The 24,747-nt window shown below is 41.4% G+C and overlaps 2 protein-coding genes across 2 annotated transcripts in view; one reads left to right on the top strand and one right to left on the bottom strand.

Annotated features, from left to right (window-relative positions):
• The window catches only part of LOC125885235 (metal transporter CNNM1-like), a 30,349-nt gene extending 23,942 nt beyond the window's left edge, over positions 1-6,407 (bottom strand). Inside the window, exon 1 of the mRNA XM_049570785.1 lies at positions 4,161-6,407. Coding sequence (XP_049426742.1) covers positions 4,161-5,601 — 1,441 coding nt within the window. The 5' untranslated portion in view covers positions 5,602-6,407. The remainder of the gene's footprint in view (positions 1-4,160) is intronic.
• Positions 6,408-13,525: 7,118 nt separating this feature from the next.
• hoga1 (4-hydroxy-2-oxoglutarate aldolase 1) overlaps positions 13,526-24,747 on the top strand; it is a 30,720-nt gene continuing 19,498 nt past the window's right edge. The window contains exons 1-4 of the mRNA XM_049570860.1: positions 13,526-14,098; positions 15,575-15,703; positions 18,133-18,260; positions 20,219-20,353. Coding sequence (XP_049426817.1) covers positions 13,885-14,098; positions 15,575-15,703; positions 18,133-18,260; positions 20,219-20,353 — 606 coding nt within the window. The 5' untranslated portion in view covers positions 13,526-13,884. The remainder of the gene's footprint in view (positions 14,099-15,574; positions 15,704-18,132; positions 18,261-20,218; positions 20,354-24,747) is intronic.

The following is a 24,747-nucleotide window of genomic DNA, read 5'->3' as shown; positions in this document are numbered from 1 at the left end:
ACACTAAGACACCATGCTGCTGTTTGTACATGTTTTTTCTCCCTGAGCTCACTGTGGCAGCATCCACTGCAGCAGGGGTCCCACTGAAATGAATGAGTGAACCTGCATTTTTCTGCCGCAGTGAAAGTGTTGTTAAAGAGAGAGAAAGAGAGGCACAGGAGGAGAAAGAGAGCAACACAGGGGGAGAGACAGAAGGAAAGATGTCGTATTTAATCCTCTAGTCTGTGTAGATTATCTCACACAGATCCCTCTGTGGCACAGTGACACAGGAAGCATGTTTGTGTTCATCCTACAACTCTGATAGCATCTGGCTTCACACAAAATACTCCCAACACATATGGAGGTTAGAGTCAGAGGGAAGTATGGGGATCATACTGGACAGCTGCATGCAACCCAAACGCCAGAAATGTTGGTATTGCACGTTTCTGCAAACCACGGACATAGTGCATTAAGATTTTTATATTACTATGCAGTGGATACATTGAAACGTAATGTTCAAGCAACACTGTGGTTAACATGTGGTCAGGTTTAGGCACAAAAAACATGTGATTATGTTTAGGAAAAGGTCATGTTTTGGCTTAAAATACCTAGTTTTGGTGGCTAAAAAGCTGCTGGAAATACAGTGATTTCTGGAGGAAAACAACCACGTTTCTTGGCACTATCCTGGCAGGAAATGCAGCAATGTCTCTATAAAAACAACCTCTTTTTGTGGCACTATTCTGGGGGTAATGCCGCAATTTCTGGGTAAAAAAACACAGCTTTTCATGGCTCTGTTCTGGCAGAAGGTGTAAGGATTTCTGGGTAAAAAGAACAACCGTTTTTGTTGACAGTATCCTGGCAGGAAGCACAGCAATGTCTTGATAAAAACAACCAGCTTTCTTGGCACTATCCTTACAGGAAATGCAGCAATTTCTGGGTGAAAAAACAACTGCTTTTCATTGTGCTATCCTGGCAGAAAATGCAGTGATGTCTACATAATAACAACCACTTACCGTGGTGCTATCCTGGCAGGACATGCAGTGATGTCTCTATTAAAAACATCCATTGTTGTTGCACTAGGAAACACAGCAATGGGTTGCTGAAAATCACCCGTGCTTGGTGCCTAAAAAGCTGCTGAAAATACAGCAATGACTCACTGCAGTCCCCTTCACCACATACTCTACGTCACTTTAGAAATATGATAAGTATGAAACATATAAATGTAAGGTAACTGTGGTTAGCAGAAATACACAATGCCAACGTTTTTCTAGAGACATGGCTGCTGGATGATTAGATCACCCTGCAGCTCAAATTTTGCAATTGCATTTTTACATTTGTAAAACCTCTCCAAAGACATTTCAATGCATTTTCAAAATGTGCTAAGTGTAAAAACAAGATTTATTTTGATAATATGACATAGGTGACACCAGATTTCCACTCAGTGCTTACAAAATAAGCATAAATGTAAATACACGAGCTGTCGCTTGTCTCCTGTAAACAGAGGCAGCCTCGGTCAAAGTGTCCTTCTCTGTTTACCTCCGTCTCTTCCGGTCCTCAACGCAAACCCAGCAGAAAAAAAAAAGAAACAGAAAACGCTGACTATGCAGGGTCTCTGAACATGCAGGAAGGCAGTGACGATCAGCAAGCCCCATGATTGGCTGGCGAGCACCCCACCCATTTTAAACTCAATAAGGGAGACCAGCTGACTTCTGACAGGAGCAACACTGCTCTGCTGCAGCAGCACTGCACACTGGGCTTTACCTCTTTTTTTATGCAGGGGAGAGCAATGCAGGCAGCAAGCTCTCTTCTAGCTCTAGTTGAAGAGATACACATTCATAACACTTATATATTAGTAACTACTGAGCAGCCTTAAAGGAACACAGTTTAAAGAGCACTACTTGAGGGGAGCACAGCTGATTTTTTTTCAGGCTGGTCCAGGGACTCAAACCTGCAACTTTCAGGTCACATCCTCCTGTGTTCTTTACAAATTGTCTGCCACATTATAATGTCTGGATTTCTGTAAACAGGGTACAGATGTTCTCCCCAAATTGAGCATCTATACTTAAAATCAAGGAAAATGTAGGCCTATTTCAGGTTAATACAAGAGTGGTCTGACTATAAAAATCCTATGATTATTTGGTCAATACTGACATCATGATTATTTAACACAATTAATCACTGACTTTGGAAACACCACGCATCTACTGAACTTTAAAAAAAAAACTCATCTTTTTACCAGTAGATTTACTTGAACTTTGACCTTGAATGTTTTTTGCTCTCAGATCTCGCTTGACAAACAGATCTTCATCTCAGTGAGACCGCTTGTGACCCTGTGTCTTTTTGAATTTCCTTCAACTCCTTAACTCTTGACTTTCCCCTTAAATTTCGCCTGAACTTTCTTAATCCTGACCGCCTATAAGGCTCTACACAATATGCAATTTTGAGCTGTCACAGACAGAAGTGACAGTTGTATGAAAGATGTGGTAAAATCAGGAAACTAAAGGAGTTAGACACACTCACAGACAGCCTAAGCCTGCACAATTATTCAAAGAATCGACATCACACTATGGCCAAGTGCAACAACCAAATCACAGCAGCTATATAATGGTAAAATGTGTCAAAACATACCATTATAAATGAAGCACCGCGGCCTACAAATCATACTCCAGGTGTAAGGGAACATGCTTGTTTGGTATAGAACCCAGCAAAAATCACATCATCACCAAATTCATATTGTTTTCAGTGAAAATGCAATGCAAAAATGGGCATTCCCAATTAAAGCACGACTCATATCACAATCATAATATCTGTCAAAATGATCACAATAGGACTTTTGTTTGGCATATTGTGCAGCCCTACATGTCTCGAACTTATCTCACTGTATATTGGGGCCTTAGTTATGTGTGCTACCTGGGCGTCATGGTTCTGAGGAGCACACTTGGAAAACATCTACAGACCTCTCAGAATGCTTGGCTTGTGTTTCCTTTTACATGAGTTTGACCTCATGCACAGGAGTTTCATTAGGAGCTCACTTTGACTAATTATCACTGCCAGGTGACAATCTCACATCTCCAGATATATGGACATGTAAGCCTTTCAAGACTAAAAAATAAATGCTTGTTTTATTTCAACTTTATCACTTGGTTACTTCTACAAATTTGAAAGGACGTCTTTTTTAAATTAGTAGAAGTAACCAAATTACACCGGACAGCTGAAACTAAACAAGCCTTTCAAGACTCTAGAAAAGAAAGGCTTGTTTTGTATCATTTGGTTCTACAAATTTGAAAAGACGTCTTCTCTCTGTGGGTGGTACAGCTTTCCAAACCACCCACATGAGCATACAAGGAAATCAAACAGATGATGAAGGTGTCCACTTGTCATCTAACGGTGATTACACGTGGATAAAAAGGCATCAAATGGATCAAGGGCGTAGGTTTTGTTACAACAGTCGGGGGGACGCACTTAATTTCCTGCATTCTGGTCAATTTTTATGCATCAATTTGTCCATTTTCTGCATCAGTGTATTTTATTTAATGTTTATTTGTATAGGGACAAGTATGTAGCATACATATCAGCCACACCACAGCATTTATAACCTAAGCTAATGTGTAATGCCTGTCTCTTGCTGCGCCTTAACATACAAAAAACTCAGCAACAAGAACACAAGTAACAGAGCAAAGTACAAATGATAAATGCACATGTTTTGCCCTCTGCATCCCCCCTCAGAATCTACACCTATGAAACAGATCGAGATTAACAGGCTGGTCAGCACCATGCACCCTTGCCTAGAGGTTACCATGGTAACTAAACACAGATGCCAATCATACAGTGACACATAAATCATGAGTGTGAGAGGTAAGGAAAGACACTAGTGCACATACAGTATTATTACCATGACCAAAGCTCACACCTCTGCATACCTATGTGTACAGTATGACTTGTGAGGTTTTGTATCAGTAATAATATTAATATTAATATCACATCATATATTATAATATAACTTACAACTTGTTTTTCCTCTGATCATTTAATTTACTGTATTTATGATTTTGTACTTCTGAGACTGTACTGTGTTTGACCTCAGTGGTGCCACTTGCTGATTTGTCTACACTTCATATTTTCAGCTGTGCCCCAAATACACACACACACACACACTTACTCCCTCTGCGCGCCCTCCTCACCTTTCTTGAACTCCTCCAGCATGGCGTCCAGCTTGGTGTCGTTGAAGACGCAGTGCAGCGGGTGTTTGTAGAACTGGGTGATGGTCTTCAGCGGGGTGCAGTCGTCCGGGTCCACGAACGCGAGGTCCTTCACGAACAGGATGTCCACAATGTTGGACCGCTCGTTCTCAAACACCGGTATCCTCGTATATCCACTCTGCATGATATCCGACATGGTGTTGAAGTCCAGCACGACGTCCGAGGCCAGCATGAAGCAGTCGGTCAGCGGCGTCAGGACGTCCTCCACGGTTTTGGTGCGCAGCTCCAGCGCTCCCTGGATGATGTTGAGCTCCTCTTTGACCAGGTCGTGGTACGGGTCGGTGACGCGCAGCATCTCCAGGAGTTTCTCTCTGGTGTAAAAGTTTGAGATCTCCTGGTTGAGGATGAGGTCCAGGAGTTTGCTGATGGGATAGGAGATGGGGAAAGAGAGCACCATCAGCAGCCGCGTCACCCAGATGGTTTTGGAGGCGATGGCCAGACCGTGACGCGACGCCACCGAGTGCGGGAGGATCTCCCCGATGAAGAAGATGCCGAAGGCGCAGATGACCGTGGAGAGCCAGGTCATGCCCAGGATCTGGCACATCCACACGGCGAGCGAGGCGTTGATGATCGCGGTCCCCAGCAGTAAAGTGCAGAGCACGTAGTTACCGTGCCGGCGCACCGATTCGATTTTCCGCGCGTAGTTCTGCTCCTTGTCGGTGCCGCTGTTCTGGAGGACCTGCAGCTCCACCGGGTCCAGCGCCAGCAGGCTCAGGTTCAGCCCGCTGAACAGAGCTGACAGCCCGAGCAGCAGCACGGACACCAACACCTGCAGCCACAGCTCCGGTACAGCGGAGCGCTCCACCACGGCCACCCAGAAATCCCGTGTCCGGTAGTGTTCCCATTTGGATCCGTCAAAGGCGCACATGGAGTAGTATTTGATCGTCTCCCCCCTCCGCAGGTCCTTGGCCAGCAGCTCCACCAGCACCGAGTTCTGACTGGACGCAGACTTGAAAGAACCTAAAACCTCGATGTCGGACGTCCTGGCGTTCTTGTCCATGCACATGTTCCGCTTCGGGTGAACTTGTCCCTCTCGCCCGGGAGTTGGCTCCTCGATGAAGGCGATCCAGGGCGCGGCGTTGTTGGCGCGAGTCGCCGCGGTGCGGTTCAGCCTCTGCGGGGAGGTGGAGTAATACACCCGCAGCATGAAGCGGGTCCCCTCGGTAGCTTTCAGCACCCCGTCCGCCACGGACAGCTCCGCTCCGGTCTCCTCCGGCCGGAAGCCGAGCAAGCCGAGCGCCGGGGCTGGGAGCAGAGAGCAGGCGGACAGGGAGAGCACCAGCAGGCGGGAGGGAGAGAGCGGAGCCCCGCGGAAGAGCAGGGCTCCGGTTCGGGACCGCGCGGCCGCATCCTCCGCAGCCATGATGCGGTGTGAGATTTCTGTTCAGTCCAGAGCTCCCGGGTCACGTGGCTCTGCGTGGTTCCGGTCCATGTGGGAGAAGGAGGGAGCAGCAGTTCTCCGCTAACGGCGGTGATTATGATGTTCTGTTGCACTGAGACAGAGATGCGCGCTGCACTGTGCCGTGACGTAACTTTCCAATAATAGCCTCGAGCTCACCAAGATGAAAAATGACTTCAGTAATTCTGGAGTTTCAGTTACATGTTGTTTATTGAGCTCAGTCACTGATTTGTTGTGAATTCTGGTGATTATTTTGTGCCTACAGTGGTGACAGGTTTACACAGTTTTACTTTGATACAATTTCTGATGTGTGTAGGCTACACAGTCATCATAGTCACAGTAATAGTAATTACATCACTGAGATAATAATAGTAATAATAATAGTGCACTGGTGACACTAATTGTGCTTTATATAGGCTAAGTTTTGAAATTAAATCGTCAGTGTATAATTCCTCCTGTATTCCTAAAATAAACTCCACCCTCCCAGTGTTTGCATGCTCTGGACTCTGTGTACCATGGCTCATTGAGATTTATTACCAGCTATGAGCCACTAGCTCATCACTGTATCCTGTGTGTCTGGGTTGGCTGGCGCTCCTTACAATTTTGTAGACTTTTTCATTGGCATTCTTTTGCCTACAAAGCAATTCTTGGCCTACCTCCAGCATACTTGTGTGTGTACAAGCAAAAAAATTGAAAATGGCTCTGCTCTCTGTTCTCAGATGCAGCTCCTTATATGTGGAATCTTCTGCAGAGAGACTTAAAGTTGCTCTCATTGGTTCCTCTCGGCCGTTTCAAAACACTGATGCAGGATTTTTGTACACAATCTCCTATATGCCAGCGTCACAGTGTGTCTTGGCTGGTCTTTGTGATCATGTGTAGTTGCCTTTTTTTTGCATTTTTATGGTTCATTTCAAGCATATATTAACAATCTTTTTGGTTTTTCTATGCAGTCATCTTATTTTAAGGCTTTTCTGCCTAAATATTAAGCCAGCTCTGACAGTGCTGTTTGGTAATTCAGTCATATATCTGGGCAAGACTTGGGCCTGTTTTGTCATTTGGTTGGCAGTATTGCAGCCCAGTGATTGCAGTGTCAGCAGCCACAATCAGGCTAGTTTATCTGGCCCGATTATCGAGCGTCATTCATGTTGAATCTCAGCCGAGTCAGGCAACCAGATATGGCCAGACTTATATCTTCCAACGTGCCAAGTTTGGGTCGAAGCTGCAGGTCATTTTTGATAACAGAACAATGATGGCAGCGTCAGCAGCCGGAAACAGGCCATCTGATTTGGCCTGATTCATGGCAAGTCTTAGCTGAGTTGGCCAACCGGACACCGCCCGGCTAATTTAATCCAGCATGCCCAGCTCAGGCCGATGCTGGGCTAGGTCATTTTTGATGACATCATACACAACAAGGACCCGGAGGAGCCGGGAGAGTTCATACTTGGGCAGTGTTGTGGACACCGATGGAGGGACAGAGGCCGAGAGAAAGAGCAGAATCAAGAAGGCTAGGGTGGTGTTTAACACTTTCAGGAAGATCTGGAGCTCAAAACCTAATTAATCAACACCAAAATACACATGTTTGATTCCACTGTGAAGCAGGTGTTGCTGTATGGATCAGAGACACGGAGAACAACAAAACACTCAACAAACAGGCTGCAAACATTCATCAACACATGTCTCAGGAGAAAACTCAACATTTGGTGAAGAGACAAAGTAAGCAACGCAGACCTGCGGAGAAGAACAAACCAGGATCCTACTGACTCACAAATTCTAAAGAGAAAGTGGAGCTGGATTGGACACACCCTTAACAAACCTGCCACAAATATCAAGCCCTGAAATGGAACCCACAAGGACCTAGGGAAAAAAGGTCGCCCCAAGAGCAGCTGGCAGAGAGGTGTCCAGAAATGTGTAGGAGTGGGATCAGCTTGGGAGATCTACAGCGAACTGCCAACAGCCGAGTGAAATGGCCAATACTCCCTAGAGGAGCAAAGGGCTTAAGTAAGTAAATAAGCGGTCTACAACTGCTTTAAGTGGTTTAAGGTGTAAGGTAATGTGGAACAGCAGTACACTGCTTAACTTCCATGCCAGTAGATTTGGTTTCTGAAAGATGCTAGCAAAGCAACACAGTACATGAAATAAGCACAGAAGAAAGGTCAGCTAGGTCGGCCTGCCGTGTTTAACTATACATCTTTAAACATTTCAGTTAATTGTCAACAGAAATAATAATAATAAAAGGCTGCTCTCAGTCTCATCTATAACATGTTTACCACTTCATTGTGAGTGGCGCAGTTCCAGATTTTAAACTCGATGACATCATTAGTTTGAGTTTTAGCACTCTAGTTTTTGGATTTGGGAGTGAGTTGTTCATGTTTATGTAGGGCAGCTGCATGTCTTAGCCAGTAGGAGGCGCTGTTGTGTTGTCTATAACGCAGCAAATGTGGAAGTTTGCATTGTTTGTCCCTGGCAGGACACCATAGCTTTGAGATTCACTCTATTCAGGAAGCCATGTTTTTCAAAATTATGTTTTTCTATTCAAGGTTGATGATTTTGTGGAGGCTGTGATGCCAGCAGCCACTGTGACAGCCATCAGCAGAGGTGTTACTGTATGTTACTGTGAAATAAAACGCAGTCAAGGTCTCACCCACAGTCCTGAATCCTGTGTCTGGTGTCTCCATCTCTCTCTGCACAACACTGCCCTTATCAAGAAAAAATCCCAATGCAGTCCAGGGGAGGAGTAGAGAGTCTGGCAACAGGTGTGCAGAGGCAGTGGGTTACATTTACTAATATTTTTGGACTGAATTAGACCATAGGAATAACATTTTTGAATTTTGAAAATGTTCATAGTGCCCCTTTAAATGCGTCTAATGAGACCAGCTGCAGATTCAGGTTATTTTATAACTGATTCCAAGCTAATGCTTTGTAGACCAGTGAGCCTGTCAGTCAGTGATAAAGAGACTTTCTGGTTTGCCATTTAGTGCAAAATCCTTTTGACTGGTGTTTATCCTCCAACATTTCACCTGCCTTTATCAGGGTTAGACCCCTCTAACTGTTTGATCAAATACCTCCTGGAAAAATGCCAAAATGACTTTTCACAGCCTGGCAACCCAAAGGTTTGTCTGTTAAAGGTTCAGTGTGTAAGATTTATGGGGATTTAGTGACATCTAGTGGTGAGCAGTGCAGATTGCAACCAGCTGAAAGGTTTTTACCATGAGCTGAATCATCCGCAGACATCTCTTCCTCTCCAGAACAAACAGATGTGATTTAAACCAGTAAAAACTCAGAATAAAGCAGTTTTCAGTGATTTTCTGATGCTGTTGTCAGAGGAGGAGCTGCTAACTGCGCTGGCCGAAGCAAAAAATGAGAAAATCAGAATGGTTCTATCTAAAGCCAGTGTTTGGTTTGTCCATTTTGGCCTACTGTAGAAACATGACAGTACAACATGGCAATCATTTTAGATGAGGACCTGTTAACCATGTAGATATGAAAGGCTCATTCTAAGGTACAAAAACACAATTCTTATTTTCCTGTCATTACACACTACAGAAAACATACTTATGATATTATATTCAATTTTTGGACCTTTAACTGATCCATAAGGTGCTAGTAAAATATTCATATCTCCATTCTATTCTACAAACATTTTTACAGTGATAAACTATCATTTTTGTGACTTGAAGTGGCTGTTAATATTTCATATCTGCTGTGATATTTGTCCAGGGTGCCTCTTAAACAGTGGTTCTGAGCTTGTTTTGGCTTGAAATAAAGTGAATGTGAGCTCCCTCTATGGTCGTAGCGTGGAGCTGTACACAGTTTAACCAAAGAGTGATTTCCCTGCCTGAAATGGTTTCATTAGAAAGATTTATTCAGTATGTTACAAAGAAATGTAATGAGAGAAATGAGAGAAAATCGGACAAGATGAACAAAATCCGTGAACCATTGCTCTAAGATAGTTTTGATGTTCTTTCCTTTTTAAATGAAAGCCCTAACAGCAGTGAGATGAGAAATGTAGCTCCAAAAACATCTGTGAAAAGCTGTTTACTGAAGTCTCACACTTGTTCAGTCCTAGCTAAGGTGTTATTATAACTAAACCCTCTGGTCTGATAACAGCAGCTCATCCCACCCCGATGTTATTGTCTAAACAAAGTTGCCTGAACACAAGGAGTCTGACCTTGAACATCAGACTGTGATGAGAAAGACATAAGGAACAATGTAGATCCTTTTTCTTCTTCACTTTAAATTTGTGTTTCACTTGTCTCCCTTACTATTTACATCTGTTTCTCAGATTTACAGACAGATTTATTGGCATGAATCAAGAATCGTGTGGTCAAAAGCATTTTGCCACTGGATACAAGTACAAAGCAAACTACATAATCAAGAGTGTGGACACCTGGACATAACACTTATATGTAACTGTTGAAATTCTCATTCCAGACTCTCAACCTGAAAAAAAGCAAAACTGTAAAATCAACAATGTCATCCCTGGCTCGGTCCTGGGGTTGGAGCTTGATTCTTCAGTGGTGGTGTCAGAGAGGAGGATGCTGCTCAAGCTGCAGAGCATCATGCACTCACCCTCTTCATTATGTGCTGCTCACACACAGGAGCACCTTCAGCTACAGACTGATACCTCCACACTGCACCACAGAACGCCACAGGAAGTCCTTTCTTACAGTGGCATCAGACTGTATAACACATCTACCTCACACTGAGGTAGCTCCACCCTCCTTTCTGCTTTCAGCTCTGTTTGGATTGCACCTTGTCATCACCCTGTTATCTACAGCCATTACTGCCAACTGTTTACTTTTTTTGGCACATTAATATTTCTAATATTGCACCTTACGGTTAATCAGTAATATTTATGACACCCTCTGTTATCCTCTTTACCTGTTTACATTCATGTCATTGCGTACATTTGTTTTTTTTTTTTGTTTTTTTTTTTGCATTTTTTGTCATTTATATTTTGTTATGCTATTTTGTATTGTAACTGCCTCGGGAAAAATAATGCTTTATCTTTCCTTTCCTTTCCTTTCCTTTCCTAACCTAACCTATCCCAACCCAACCCAACCCATCCCATCCCAACCCATCCCATCCCAACCCTACCTAACCTATCCTAAGAGGAAGACAATTTCTTTATGGGCCTGGCTTTGTGCACAGGGAGCATTGTAATTTAAAAATAGAAAAAGGATCCTTCGACAAACTTGTCATAAAGCTTGAATGACACTAGTGTCTAAAATACCATTACATACTGTAGCAGTAAGATATTAATTGGAAATAAGGGTCCTAGCCCAACCCGTGAAAATCAGCTTCAGACCAAAAATCATGTGTAGGGGTGTCCACATACTTTAGTGCCACATTAATCAACTTATGGATAGGGAAACAAGGGAGCCAGAGTGTTTCATTTTAATTTTAAGAGAGGTTAACAGTTACAGTTGTCAGATCTCAATCCAGTTGAGCACCTATGGGAGATTTTGGACTGTTGTGTCAGATGTTTACACCTCCTGGAAATTATGTTTTCTGTGCATTTGTTGTAACAGTGCAAAATGCTTCTCAGCATTCATAATAGGCTTAGGTTAAAAAAAAGAGAGAGAGAGAAACTCTTTTTTTGGTGCAGCAATTTGTGCACAGTCAGTGCAATTAAACATTTGGCCACATGGTGGCAGTCGTGTAAAGGCTATGAGAGGTTGTGGAGGCTCATCACATCATTAAACTGTCACTTGACTGGTTTGTTAAGTAATTTTCACGAATATACTTATCTATATGTTATTATAATATAATAGTTATAGTCTCAGTTTCTGTTACAGACTGTGTAATCAGCCTTTCTTTACAATTTCATTATTTTCTGTCTGTGTTCATCTTGTTAAGTTTAGTTTAGTTTTGTTTTAGTTAGTTAGTGGCAGTTTATTTAATTATTTAAGTCTTCTTGTGTCAAGTCTTATTTGTGTAGTCTTGAGGGGGCTGCTTTAAGAGTTACATAACTTAAAATGAGTTCTTCTTCTTCTTATTATTATTATTACAACATGATGAATAACTAACCTTAAACTTGTGTAATTTTTCAATGTGTCAATTTTCAGTTTAGTTTTAAAAATGGTTGCTGTATGACCAAAGACAATAGATGAAAGGGATGTGTTTTTGTTTAAGAAGTCGAAAACCTACAACTACCAGGATGCTCTGCGGCTTCCGCTGTTAGATGACGTATTGCGAGATTTGCCCGGTTTTTCCACAGGAACAAGATGGCGGTTGGCAGTTAAACAGTTCTGGAGTATCAGTTTAACTGTATGGTAAGCTAAAATATCTTTCTGTAAACTTTTAAGGCGATAATTAAGCGACACAATAACTGAATATTGGTTTATATTTGAGCAGCACTGCTTAGTTTTAGTTTAATCTCGGTATTTTTAGCTCGCTGGCAAAATACTGGAAACAGTATGGCGCCCACTTCTTGCTAGCAAATTCTGTTATTACAAAACAGATACGTTTCTGAAGACATTGTAGGTGAGAAATAAGCAACACTGTGTGGCTCAGTAAGGCAGTTAATTACCTGCTTATCTAGAAAGGAGTAGTCCTATCATATTTTTATCGGGACCTTAAAAAATGACTGGGCGGAAATGCACCCCTATCTTATTACATTAACGCTACCTGCTTACATTCAGCATTGGGTTATTTTACTCTTTAGTTTCAACTATTTTTAATCACTGAGTTGTTTTTGTAGAGTTTGAAAATGGTTATCCCATCCTCAAATAATACTGAAATGAATACTGAAACCATTTTCAGTAGTGTAGCCTATTATATGTTTGTCTGTAGAGCTTCAGCATCCCATCCCTCAATATTTGGTCAATATTTCTGTGTTTTTTAAGTCTTAAAAGTCATATTTCGAGCATCTACAGTAAACGTTACCAGACACTGGTGACAGCAGGATTTGATTGAAGTTCAACCCTGCCACTCTCTGCAGACCTGGGACATGCTTGTGTTTGATGAGCCCTAACTGCTCCTGGGCGGAGCTTTGGAGCTTATGAACAGTGTTGCCAAGTCCGTTTATTATAAGCGACTTTGGGCTTGTTTTTCTGTAAAATCGCTTACAAATATTGGTGGTCGCGGTTTTTTTGGGCTAGTTTCTAAAGCGTAGTTGCTTATTTGGGCTTGATCCCAGCTCCATAGTAAGTTGTCAAGCAGATATTTTCGATATGTTATTTAAACGTAGGATAGTTTGTTTTGCCTGTTCCCCCGTCCCTCCCCTTTCCCCATACACACAGGAGACAGCAGAGTTTTTTCCCCACCCGCATCCTGCTTCTAATTGGCTCTGACTCTGATGGCAACGAGTACTAGCCAATCAGAGGCAGAGCAGGGTAATGTGTTTTTTTTTCTGGTTAGGAAAACGTCAGTCCTGTAACTGAAAGAAAACAGTTAGATGAGTGCATAAAAAGCAATAATAAATAAAGAATTTGTGAATTCAGGATGATATTTATTTGTGTGTGCAAATTTTAATTATCAGAGGTTTACTGTGTATATAATGTACTTGGTACATCAGTCTATATTTGATATCCCATCTGTTTTCTAATGATAAATAATGTTAAAAGGTGGTTTAACTCCCTCTTGTGGTCATTGTCCTGAAGCTCAGGGGGGAGAAAAATAAATAAACTGTGTACCGTGGGTACAGTTTTGCAAAACTGCACACAGTTTACTTATCTGTCCACATGGATGTTAATTTGACAATCTGTACCCACAGTTTAAAATCCGTCCCCACGGACTGTAAAACCATGCACACAGTTTATTTAATTTTTTCTCACCGGAACCTAGGGGGGCTCCGTAGAAAAAGTCGCTTGTTTTGGGCTTGTTTTCACAGGCCTGGTTGCTTATTTGTCTCACGAGATCTGGCAACACGGCTTATGAAGCACACACTTGTACTAACGTGGCGAGGGAATAGTCGTTGTTTCTAATCGCCTGATATATCTCAAATAGGCAAATAGGTGACAGCTGCTGTGCAGGTAATCGTGTAACATCAGCAGGCAAAGGCGCCTCGTAACAAACTGTCTCTTATACGCACCAGAGCAAAACGTTGCAGATTAAAACCTGCTTCTGCATGATCCGAGTCGTTTCAAGTGAAGAGTTGAGAGACTCTCAAAGTTGCCCAGAAATCACAATTTCTGGTCAATATTTACAGAAGCGGGTTAGTGATTAACTGTCCGTGGTTGCAGCAGCTGCACACAGTCCCAGCACACAGACCGCGAACAGCTCGGCTCTTCTGACCGCTTCACAATGCTCTGCGCCCGCGTATGGAGATCTGTGAGTCCCCTCTGCAGAGGAGGTCACTTGTCAGTATGGAAACGACCCCAGAGCCACGCAGCAGCTGTCAGGCTAGACCTCGGGGGGATTTATCCACCCATTGCCACTCCGTTTACCGCCAAGGAGGACGTGGACTACAAGAAACTGGAGGAAAACCTGCAGAAATATAACAAGATACCATTCAGAGGTCAGGCCTGAGGCACAGAGCGAAAACTAACGAACAAAGCTCAGGTTTCTGGAAGTGTAGAAAGGTTGTCAAAGTAGAGCCCGAGTGCAGGGGTCGTTGATATGGAGACAGATGGTGCAAAGTAAGAAAAGCTCATTTAATTTCAAAGCCATGTTACGCTGGCAGTAATTTACACAGAGGAACATAGGTTATATAGAAGCAGTAATCAGGAGCATGTGTGACACTCAGGTGAGATCCTTTCAGAAAACACGAAATTAAAGGATAGTCTGCAGCTGTCTTGGTTAACCTTTAAAATATTTGGGACACCAGCCACACCTGGACTCTTACAAAACCTGCAGAGAGGTTCATGGGTTGCCAGTCACCAGTTTTGGCCCAGGCTCTTGACAGAGAGGACAAAGTTCAGTATGGAGCAAAAACGCAAAATCACCTGGGGGTTGTCGCCCTCTGGTGGTTTTCTATAACTACAACAGATATAATGTTTACAGCATCTAATTATTATTATTACACTGACCATCAATTCTATGAAACTACTGCTATGGCTACTACAAGTTCTACCTCTGTTTCTACTGCTGCTACTTCTATACTGTCAGTTCCTGTCCATCTACTACTACGATTACTAATCTATATATGGAGAAAATCAAATATCACAATTGCAATAATGTTGCAGGGTTGACTGTTGGTGCTTTCACAATTATCAAAGATGTAGATATAATGACCAAGTGGGTAAAGGCAAATAGAAGATCAGCTAACCATTTTGTAAGTTTAGAAATCACTTAACTACTGTAATGCAGTCTTTTAAACCCAGAAAAGACAACACTTATGGTGTTACGATATTTAGAATTGAAGACATCCAGTCTCATATCATGATATCAGTATCGATAAACTGCCCAGCCCTGCTTGTGTATACTTAACACTTTGTACACATTCTTTTAAACTGTCTAACTGTATACTTTTTTAACATTATATATTTTTTATTACTGATTTTTGCCTGTGTGATTTCTTGTTGAGAGTTTTCCTCTCTGTCTATCTTTTGTCACTAGTGGTAGCCTTCAGCTGTTATTACTGCTTTTAATGCAGCTGCCATAACAACATCTGCTATCTGTTATTATTTCAACACTTCTACTACTACTGGTTCAATTATTCTGACAGTGTTACCATTGTTAACATAATTACTCCTCTTACTACTTCTGGTACTATCACAGCCACAATATTATTGATGACAGGTATTTTACAAGGCGGGAAAAGAAGAACGTAACTGGCCTCATGTCCTCAGATGGGCTGCAAGTTCACAGTCAGTGTTGTCGGTAGATGACAGAATATTTTTGTCTAATAATGGCACAACAAAGATGTATTAATAATTATATAAAGCCTTTCATGCCAGTACTTTAAGGGGTACAGTTGGTTAGTCGCAGACAGATAAGGGGATAACTTTAGATTAAAAAAAGAATAATAATGATAAAGTGTTTTGTGTTGCAGGTCTGGTGGTTCAGGGCTCCAATGGAGAATATCCGTACCTGACAGAGGAAGAGCGGGTGGAGGTGGTGAGGATGGTCAGGCGATCACTGCCAACAGACAAACTGGTGATGGCTGGATCAGGCTGTGAATGTAGGTTTCATTGTGTACGTGTGTGTGTGTAGTGCTAAAGAAGTATTTCACTGGTGGAAAGACGGTATCTTCATAAAGCTATGCTGTCTATGCAGTAGAATGATGCTAATACTTTGAAGTTGGTTCCACATGACCAGAGAAAAACAGAGAAATGGGACTTGCTTTTTGCTCAAGGGGTCGAAAACCTACAACTACCAGAATGCACTGCACCACACAGGACCAATAAACTCTCCTGCTGGTGGGTGACGCAATGCAAACTCGTCTGTTTGACACAATGGCGGCTGGCTGGTAACAAAGAATCTTGTGTTGCATTTAAACAGTAAAACTGAAATATGTTTCTAAAAACATTTAAGGTGTGAAATACACAACACAGTAACAAAGTCTTGGTTTCTGTTTTATTAGCATTACTTAGTTTTACCGTTTGATCTCAGAATTTTCAGCCTCTGTTTTTACAATTCAGGAAACAGTGTAGCTCGACTGGAATTTCTAACTTCTAAACCTTGAAAAATATTAATATTCCACACCATTTTTGTTAAACAGAACAAAGCAATAGCATGACCACCAGCAGCAGAGTGACTGTAATAAACATTAACAATAAGAGAGCGCAAAAAAGTGCAGCTAGCACCAAAACGACATCAAAAATTAGTATTGAAACCGTTTCAAATATTCAGAATCGATTTGACAACACTATTGCCACTATGAAAAGCTGTTTTTTTCCATACATTTAAGTCTTAGTGATGAATAATATAAAGAAATTACAACAATTAGTGAGCTTTATGCAGGCAATCATGCAAAATTTTGACATTTTAATAATAATCATCCAAAAATTGATGCTGTCAAAACTGCAGAGCCCCTGAGGTCCTTAAAGGTTTTTTTTTTTTTTTTTTTTATAAATATCTTGTGCACAAAAGTTAATTATGTTGTGTGCACAAGTTGATTCTCTTGTGGGAACAAGTTATTGTGCACAAAAGAGATTATGTTGTGCTCGCAAGACAGTTATCTTGTAGGAACAAGTTAGCTTGTGCATACAAGTTAATTATTTTGTTGGAACAAGTTATTATCTTGTGAGTAAAAGTTAATTACCCCGTGGGAGCAAGTTTTCATTTTGTGTGCACAAGTTAAGTTAATTAACTTGTTCCTAAAAGATAATTAACCTGTGTGCACAAGTTAAAAAAAAAATCCACGCTTCAGGACTTTGGGGCTCCGTACAAAATGATCACTGACACTGAAATAAAACTCATTCTGAGGAAAAACATCTGGTTCCAGTTCTTCCAAAAGGTCAGTTGCAAAAATTTGATATTGTAGTGTTGTAGAATAAAGGCCATCTAAAGATTTTTAACTTCTACTTGTCGCAGTGCTGTAAGATCAGTTTAATCAGACTGAGCACAGATTTTTAACGGCACAAAAGGCTGAAAATAAAAACTTTGAGACCTGTTTCAGTTTTCTGAGGCTGCCTTAATTTAAATCTTCGTTTATTCAGAGCTACAAAGATTTGCATTTTAAAAGATTAGTTTAAATTGCGGGTTTTGTTGGCAGTTGAGACTCCTGCGTGTGGAGTGCTGAGAGCTGAAATTGACTCTACATGTGTTTCCGATACAGATCTCACCGACCTTGATTTTGAGCTCATTATGAGCTGGTGGTGTCATTAATTCTTATGGGCTGATAATTGAAGTCAAATGGAGTCAGTAACAGTTTTATTACCTGTTCAGTCCTATAATGATCATTAAGAGAGAGGAGAGAGATGTGCATTAACTCACTCTATAGTTCCTCCGCTTCCTTTTTCTTCCCCCATTCACTGATGATAAAAAAACCTCCCGGGCTCTCACCTCATCAGTTATTCCATAGATGTTTATTCAATAAATATTCCAGGGACACATTTGCAACATAAAATGTCTGGTTCCTGTTTGGGCCCTCTTCACTGAACTGCTGCTCATGGATGAAATGATTTTAATTCCAGGGTCAGTTTGACATTTCTCTTCATTTTTTCCTCATTTCACGGATATTCAGTCTTTCTATCTGTCATTCCTCCGTCCTCCTCTTTATTGTATAAACACTGTAAGAAAACTGAGGCCACAGTTGTTGTATTTAGTTTCTAAAGTAGGAGAAAGAAAACACATATAGAGGTGACAGGGGGTGAATGGAGGCCTTGTATGTGAGGGCACACATACATGCGAGGCGTTCAATGCATTGTGTGTACATACAGTGTAGAGGGTGTAATAAAATAGATATATTCTTATAGAAATGTATTGGACAGAGTGAACAAAGCCACAAGTGCAGAACAAAAATTATAAAACCATATGTGTCCCTGAGTTACTCCGTGACTTCCCTTCTTCAGCCCTTTAAGTCTCCTTATTGATAAAATGTTGTTGACAGACGTGCAGTTAAAAAAGAGTGCAGATTAAAGCTGAAGACCTGTTTTGTCTCCTCAGCCACAAGAGCCACAGTCCAGCTCACAGAGAAGATGGCAGCAGCTGGAGCTGATGTCGTCCTTGTGGTAACGCCCTGCTTCTATAAGGGCAAGATGGACAGCCGTGCTCTGATCCAGCACTTCACAAAGGTCAGCTCATTCAAACACACAACAGTATCACACATATTTGTAGGAGCCCTAATTGACACAGTGCATTCTCCCATCCTTACACTAACTAACCTTAACCAGGACCTGATTCAAACCTTTACCCTAAAACCCAAAGCCAAGGCTTAATCCCCCCGTCTGCTCTAAGAAGAATGATAACTGGCCCAAAAGTTGTCACTGCTCAGAAATGTTAAATTAAGGCGCCCGTTATCTCACCTGGTAGAGCAGCTGCACTATGTACAAAGGCTGTGTCCTTGCTACAGCGGCTGCATGTCATCCCCCCTCTCTCTGCCCCTTTCATGCTGCATCTGTCCTGTCAAATAACGGCAAAATAAGCCCCCATAAATATATTTTAAAAAAGCAAAAGGAAAGGTGAAATCAATCTTTATAAAGATGACGTACAAGAGCACACACACGCAAAGAAGTTTTTTTTTCTGGTTCCATTTGTTTGTCTGTTTGTCAGCAAGATTCCAGAAAATATACCGGACTGACTGTCATGAAACTTTGAGGACGGGTGTAGCATGGGCCGAGGAAGAAACCTGTTTTGAAGCAGATCCGAATCACAGGGCGAATACACACAGTATTTTTCATTTTCTTTAACATTTTGAGCTTTGGCATTTGGCCTTGGCGGAGGTCTGCGTTCTCCAGGTGCTTTCTAGTATTACTTTTGGTTATGATTAATTTTTTTTAACTCCAATGATAAATGAATGATTGCTACGTTATATTGAGTGGACAGACTTTGTTCAATTCACAGAAATTTAAGAATCTAAAGGTTTTAACATGTACCAAAAATTTACATATGGCTGGGAAATGTGTATTAAAGGATGCACAACATCTAGAACAGTGGTTCCCAAAGTGGTTGCTTTTTGAGAATGGGTCAGAGGTGCCACAGGATTTATTTTACATTTTTATGCTCCTCCCCCGGCAATAGCTGTGGCCAAAAGCATTATGTTTTCAGGTTGCCTGTCCATCCGTACGTCTGTATGTAAGCCCCTCCATCCCATTCTCATGAACACAATAGCTCAAGAATGGCCTCTAGGAAATGAATTTCTTCAGTTTGGCAAAAGCATGCACTTGGACTCAATGATAAACTGATTAGATGTTCGAGGTCAAGGGTCAATGTCAGTGTGACTTCACAAAACATGTTTTTGGCCATAGCTTCAGAATTCGTACACTGATTAAGGCAGTATTTCACACAAATGTGTAACTGGAGAAAATGATGAAGTGTTGACAAAAGGTCAAAGATGTCACAGCTTCACTGTGACAACATAATGTTTTCTGGCTAATATTCAGTGCCATATCTCAGCAACAGAAGGGCAGACATTTGGTCAGATACTGAATAGGTGACACTAATCTTGGGTGCTCACCTTGAAACTGTGCTGATTGTATAGATCTTTTGTGCTGTTAGGTTAAAGATGTGTGTGAGGCATCCATGTTTTTACACACATGGATTTACCTGCAACTTGTGGAGGCATAAAACTGTGAGGCGGTAATTCTAGTGAGCAATATTTCATCACATAATAGACAAGTGACATTTACATTTTCCGCATTTTCATATTACATTTTTAAAAGTAATAAAACAACAGCATAAGCATCCAAATCACTGTGTAAAACCCTGTTTAATATGCAGTTATACATGGAGGGGTGCTATAGAAAATTTCACCATAAAGGGGTGCTGTGGCTTCAAAAAGTTTGACGAAAGAGGGAAATCTTAACATCTTTTGGGTTTGAGTATTTCAGTATAAGATTAATTTGTATTTTTATGTGTTAAAAATGTGTTAAATATAAGAGGTTTAATTTAAGGGCAGGATTAATTGGATGATTAAATGAGAAAAGCTAGAAAAAAATGTACATTTGTTTGACTCAGGAATCAAACCTGAGTTGTTAAATGTATTGTAAATTAAGTGTACTTAAGGGATCATCTCTCTGTGTCTCTGCTGCAGGTGGCAGACAGCAGCCCAGTGCCAGTGGTTCTGTACAGTGTGCCAGCCAACACAGGACTGGAGCTGCCGCTGGATGCTGTCGTGCAGCTGTCTCAGCACCCAAACATCCTGGGCCTTAAAGACAGCGGAGGAGACGTAAGCAACGCTTCCACAACATCTTTTTATTTCTCTGTGTAATCTGTGAGTCATGAAGAAATCTTGATCAGGTGTCACAGCGCTGCAGGTAGAGAGACATTATCTCTGTGTGTTTTAGGTAGCCACGCTGATGCTTAGTTGACCTGACAGAGCTACAGGTTTCAATGTAATGTATCAGTCTTGGTTATCATTTAGTAAGCTGTTTGATATTCATCAGACAAATTTGAGCGACATCTCATGAGGTCAGTGTTTGCTCAGACAAGTTTGAAAAGCACTACTCTGAGCCAGAAGATTTTCCAACCCTGTAAGCAACCTAGTATTTAGAGACTCTTTTAATAACAAGCAAGATGTTAAGAAAATAAAACACACCACGATTTTACAAGTTCATATTTCTCTCTCGTTTAGGATAAAGTTTATGTTTCCACATGAAACACCATGTTTTCCACATGGGAAGTCTGAAGTGAAGCCTAGTGACAGGTCAGCAGGTGGTCCAGTCAGGTGTAGGAAGGGGTCGTTCATGTCTGAGTCTACTGCACAGTCTCTTAAAATGTCACCTGTTTTATTACCTTAATGCAGGACCACAATGACAGAAGCTAAAGTAGCGGATCATTGTTGTAATGCTCACTTTACATGACAAAAGAAATCAAACTTTCCCAAACTGCCAAAAGGCGTAAGCCACGTTAGCTTTCCCATCAATTGCCTGTTTGCATTCTTATACCATAAGTGAATATTTAGTATGATATCATGTTAATGTAGCATTTAGCGTGTTAGCCACAGGATCACTTAAGTACTTATGATTCATCCTCAGTGTCTGTGCCAAATTTCTTGGCAATCCGTACAAAAGTTGTGGAGATGTTTTGCCGTCAGAAAATAACATTACCTTTCCTACAGCCTCACCATGGCTGAAGAATACACCCCACAATTAAACTGGTCTTTCAGTTTCAGAAGATTAATACCATACAGTCGAAAAGACGCCCAAGTAGCAGAACATAGCCTCAGTTTTAGAACTCTGATTCACAGCCCATCCACCTTGTGGCTGCCCGGGTTTGATTCCATCCTGTGGCTCTTTGCGGCACCTCATCGCCCTACTCTTTCTCTCCTTTCCTGTCTCTCTCAAGCTGCACTATAAATAAAGGAAAATGCCCAAAAATAATCTTAAGAAAAGAGAGAAATTCAGTCCAATCATCAGACTAAAGCTAGACATAATGATTGACATTTTCTTTGTATCAAAAATTAAACCACGTAAAAAATGTAAATCTAACATTTTAGTTTTTCATTTAAAAAATGGTAATTTGTAGGCCTGTACTGATTTATTTTATTTATTTATTTATTTTTAACATTCAAAGCTTCTGTAGAGGTTTTCAAGTGAAACTTTGAATGTCTGTTGTCATATTTTATGACATCATCACCCCACAAAAAAAAAATCCTGGAAAAAAAATCCTCAATTTGTACAAAGTTATTCATTGGATTAAATAAGTTTGTCTTTTTTAAAAAAAATATATATATATTTTTATTTTTATTAAATCAACTTATTTTAATGAATAAATGTAATTTATGGTAATGATGTTAGTTTGCGGTGAGATCGCCTCCACAACTGGATCTGCTGCTAGCAAATCCTGGCGTGTGTTTAGCATTGGAGCTAACTAGCCAACAGGGAGAGCAGATATTATTACGGCTGTTTTGTGTTATCACCATCAACTGGGAGGAAACTGCAGCTGCCTCACCAGTAGGAGGTTGATCCATTGCTGCATGCCCAGTCTTTGAGCCCATGCTGTAAGTCTCGTTCCCAGTAGGACTTCCTGTGTGTAATGCTGCAAGACTACCTTCTGCTGTGGACCTGGTTGTTGAGCCCTCTCAAGTAAGTCTGTCTGCAACTGTGCAGAAATACCGGTTTTAAACGAAATGAATAGACATGCACAAAAAAACCCCAGCTGCACAGCATATTTGTATGTCAGTATTATGAATGAAGCTTCAAACTATTCAGTACAGCCCTACTTATTTGGCAGCAGTGAAATAATGCATTGCAATGCTGCACATTCAGTAGGAACAGGACTGTATTCCTGTGTTCTTTTATGCAGTGGATTTTCAGTAAAGTAGCTGCTTTAGAGAAAAGAGTGGTGACTGTTGAAGAACCTAAAACCAAAGTGTGTGTACTTTTATCCTTCAGGGTTGATGGCAGGGTTACTTGTTGGGAAAAAAAGAACAGTTTGCTCTTGTCGAGCCCTTAATACCTTTTTCGTCTGTGTGGGAAGTGTTCGCAAGAAGTTGCAAATGGATTTCTGATTTGGGAAATAACATGTTTGTCCACTTGCTGGGAGACAGGAGCGTGGGCGTAGTTCAAGCACAGAGCGGCCCTGCTCAATAGTAGGCGTGAAGAGGCCAAACACAGAAAACAAGGGGTGATGGGTCAATTTGAGGAAGGCAGACAAGTTGCAGAAAGATTATACAGAACGGAGTGGAAAACACAGATTTTCTCACATCAGCCAGCTCCTACTATTTGACGGATTACTTAATCGAAAAATATCTCACATTTTCAGCGTGAATGATTCTAGCTGGAATTGAATCTTGTCATGTTTTGGCAAAAGTAGATTTGAAAGAGGTTTGCAGGCACTAGAGTGACATATTTTCAACTCGGGTGTGGGAAGGCTCTCACTGCATGATCATCTCTAATTGATCTAAAATAGGATGCGATTGGTTGTGCTGCCATGTGGAAAAGCTTCTTTATTGTTTTTCCCTTTTCATTGCTTGTGATTCTGTGTACATGAAAGCAGGCACCCGTTGTTCATGCCACTTTGTTGTACGTGACTAAATGAGCCTAAATGAGCCCTAACTGTAGCCCATCAGCAAGATCCTCAGATTCACCCAGCTGCTTTCGAAACAAGCTAACGATATGAAGACGCAACAGGTAGAAATAGATTCCTTTTTGGCACAAAAGATTTGTCAGTCTGTGTTTTGATTATACATCTCAACTCAACTCAGCTTTATTTATAAGGCGCTTTAAAACAACCACAGCTGAAACACAGTGCTGTACATAGGAGGTCATAAAAACAACAAAACATTGAGATAATAAAAAGCAGTTAAAACAACAACAACAACAAAAAAAAACAGCAACAAACAAATAAAACAAATAAAAACAGAACGAGGTCTCATGCTGGGTTAAAAGCCAGTGAGTAAAAGTGGGTTTTAAGGTTGGTTTTAAAGACAGTGAGGAGGCCTGTCTGATGTGCAGAGGTAGATTATTACACATTTTTGGAGCAGCAACGGAGAATGCATGGTCTCCTCTAAGTGCTCGCTTGGACCTCGGTACCTCAAGGAGCAGCTGATCAGCTGACCTGAGGCACCGGGCAGGGGCGTAGGGGTGAAGAAGCACAGAGAGGTAGGGTGGGGCGAGGCCATTTAAAGATTTAGATCTGGCAATAGCTTGGCCGTAGGCATTATGTTTTCAGGTTGTCAGTCTGTCCATCCGTCTGTCCCATTCTTGTGAACACTCAGGAACACCAGGGGGAATTTTCGCCCACCAAAACTCAAGGACAAATTGATAATAATTTGGTGGTCAAAGGTTAAGGTCACTGTGACCTCACAAAACATGTTTCTAGCGGAGACTGTCCTCAACCAATTACAACCAAGTAGGGTGTTTTCACACCCAAAAATTACAACCCATATTTACATTCATTAAGGGTTCCGCAGATCCTTAAAAAGTCTTAAAAGCCATTGAATTCCTTTACTTAAAAATAAGGCCTTAATTGGTCTTAAAAATGTCTTAAATCAATTTTTCAAAGGTCTTAAAAATGTTATGACATAGGAAGTGTGATTTGATAGTTTGTTTAATCAGATGTTGCATTTTAATTCTCAAAATAATAACATCTATTTTCTTAAATAATTTACAGAATGTGTCTTGGATTAAAGGGATAGTGCACCCAAAAATGAAAATTCAGCCATTATCTACTCACCCATATGCCGATGGAGGCCCTGGTGAAGTTTTAGAGTTCTCACATCCCTTGCGGAGATCGGCCGGGGGAGCGGATAGCACACCTAATGGCTGACGGTGCCCCAGACTAACGTCCAAGAACACAAAATTGAATCCACAAATTATCTCCAACATGCTCATCCGTAGTGATCCAAGTGTGCTGCAGCCCCGACATAAAAAGTTGTTTCGAAAAACGTCATATGAACTCTGTTTTTAGCCTCACTGTAGTCTGTAGCTCTGACTGCTTCTCTGTGCTCCACGTTCACGTGTGCACGCTCAGGGTGATGGGTGATGCACGGTCTCTGAAGAGCAGCAGTGTTGTCAGTACTGATGTCCAGATTCTCAAGTACAGGCATCGCCAATTTTGAGTGCCGTCTGTATACTCGGGCTCAAACAAATACGGCTCAACAAAGAAATGCTGTTCCTC

Source organism: Epinephelus fuscoguttatus, linkage group LG3 (genome assembly GCF_011397635.1).
Source record: "Epinephelus fuscoguttatus linkage group LG3, E.fuscoguttatus.final_Chr_v1".
NCBI lineage: Eukaryota > Metazoa > Chordata > Actinopteri > Perciformes > Serranidae > Epinephelus > Epinephelus fuscoguttatus.
The sequence above is the reverse complement of the archived record's forward strand: the minus strand, read 5'-3'. Positions and strand labels throughout refer to the sequence as shown.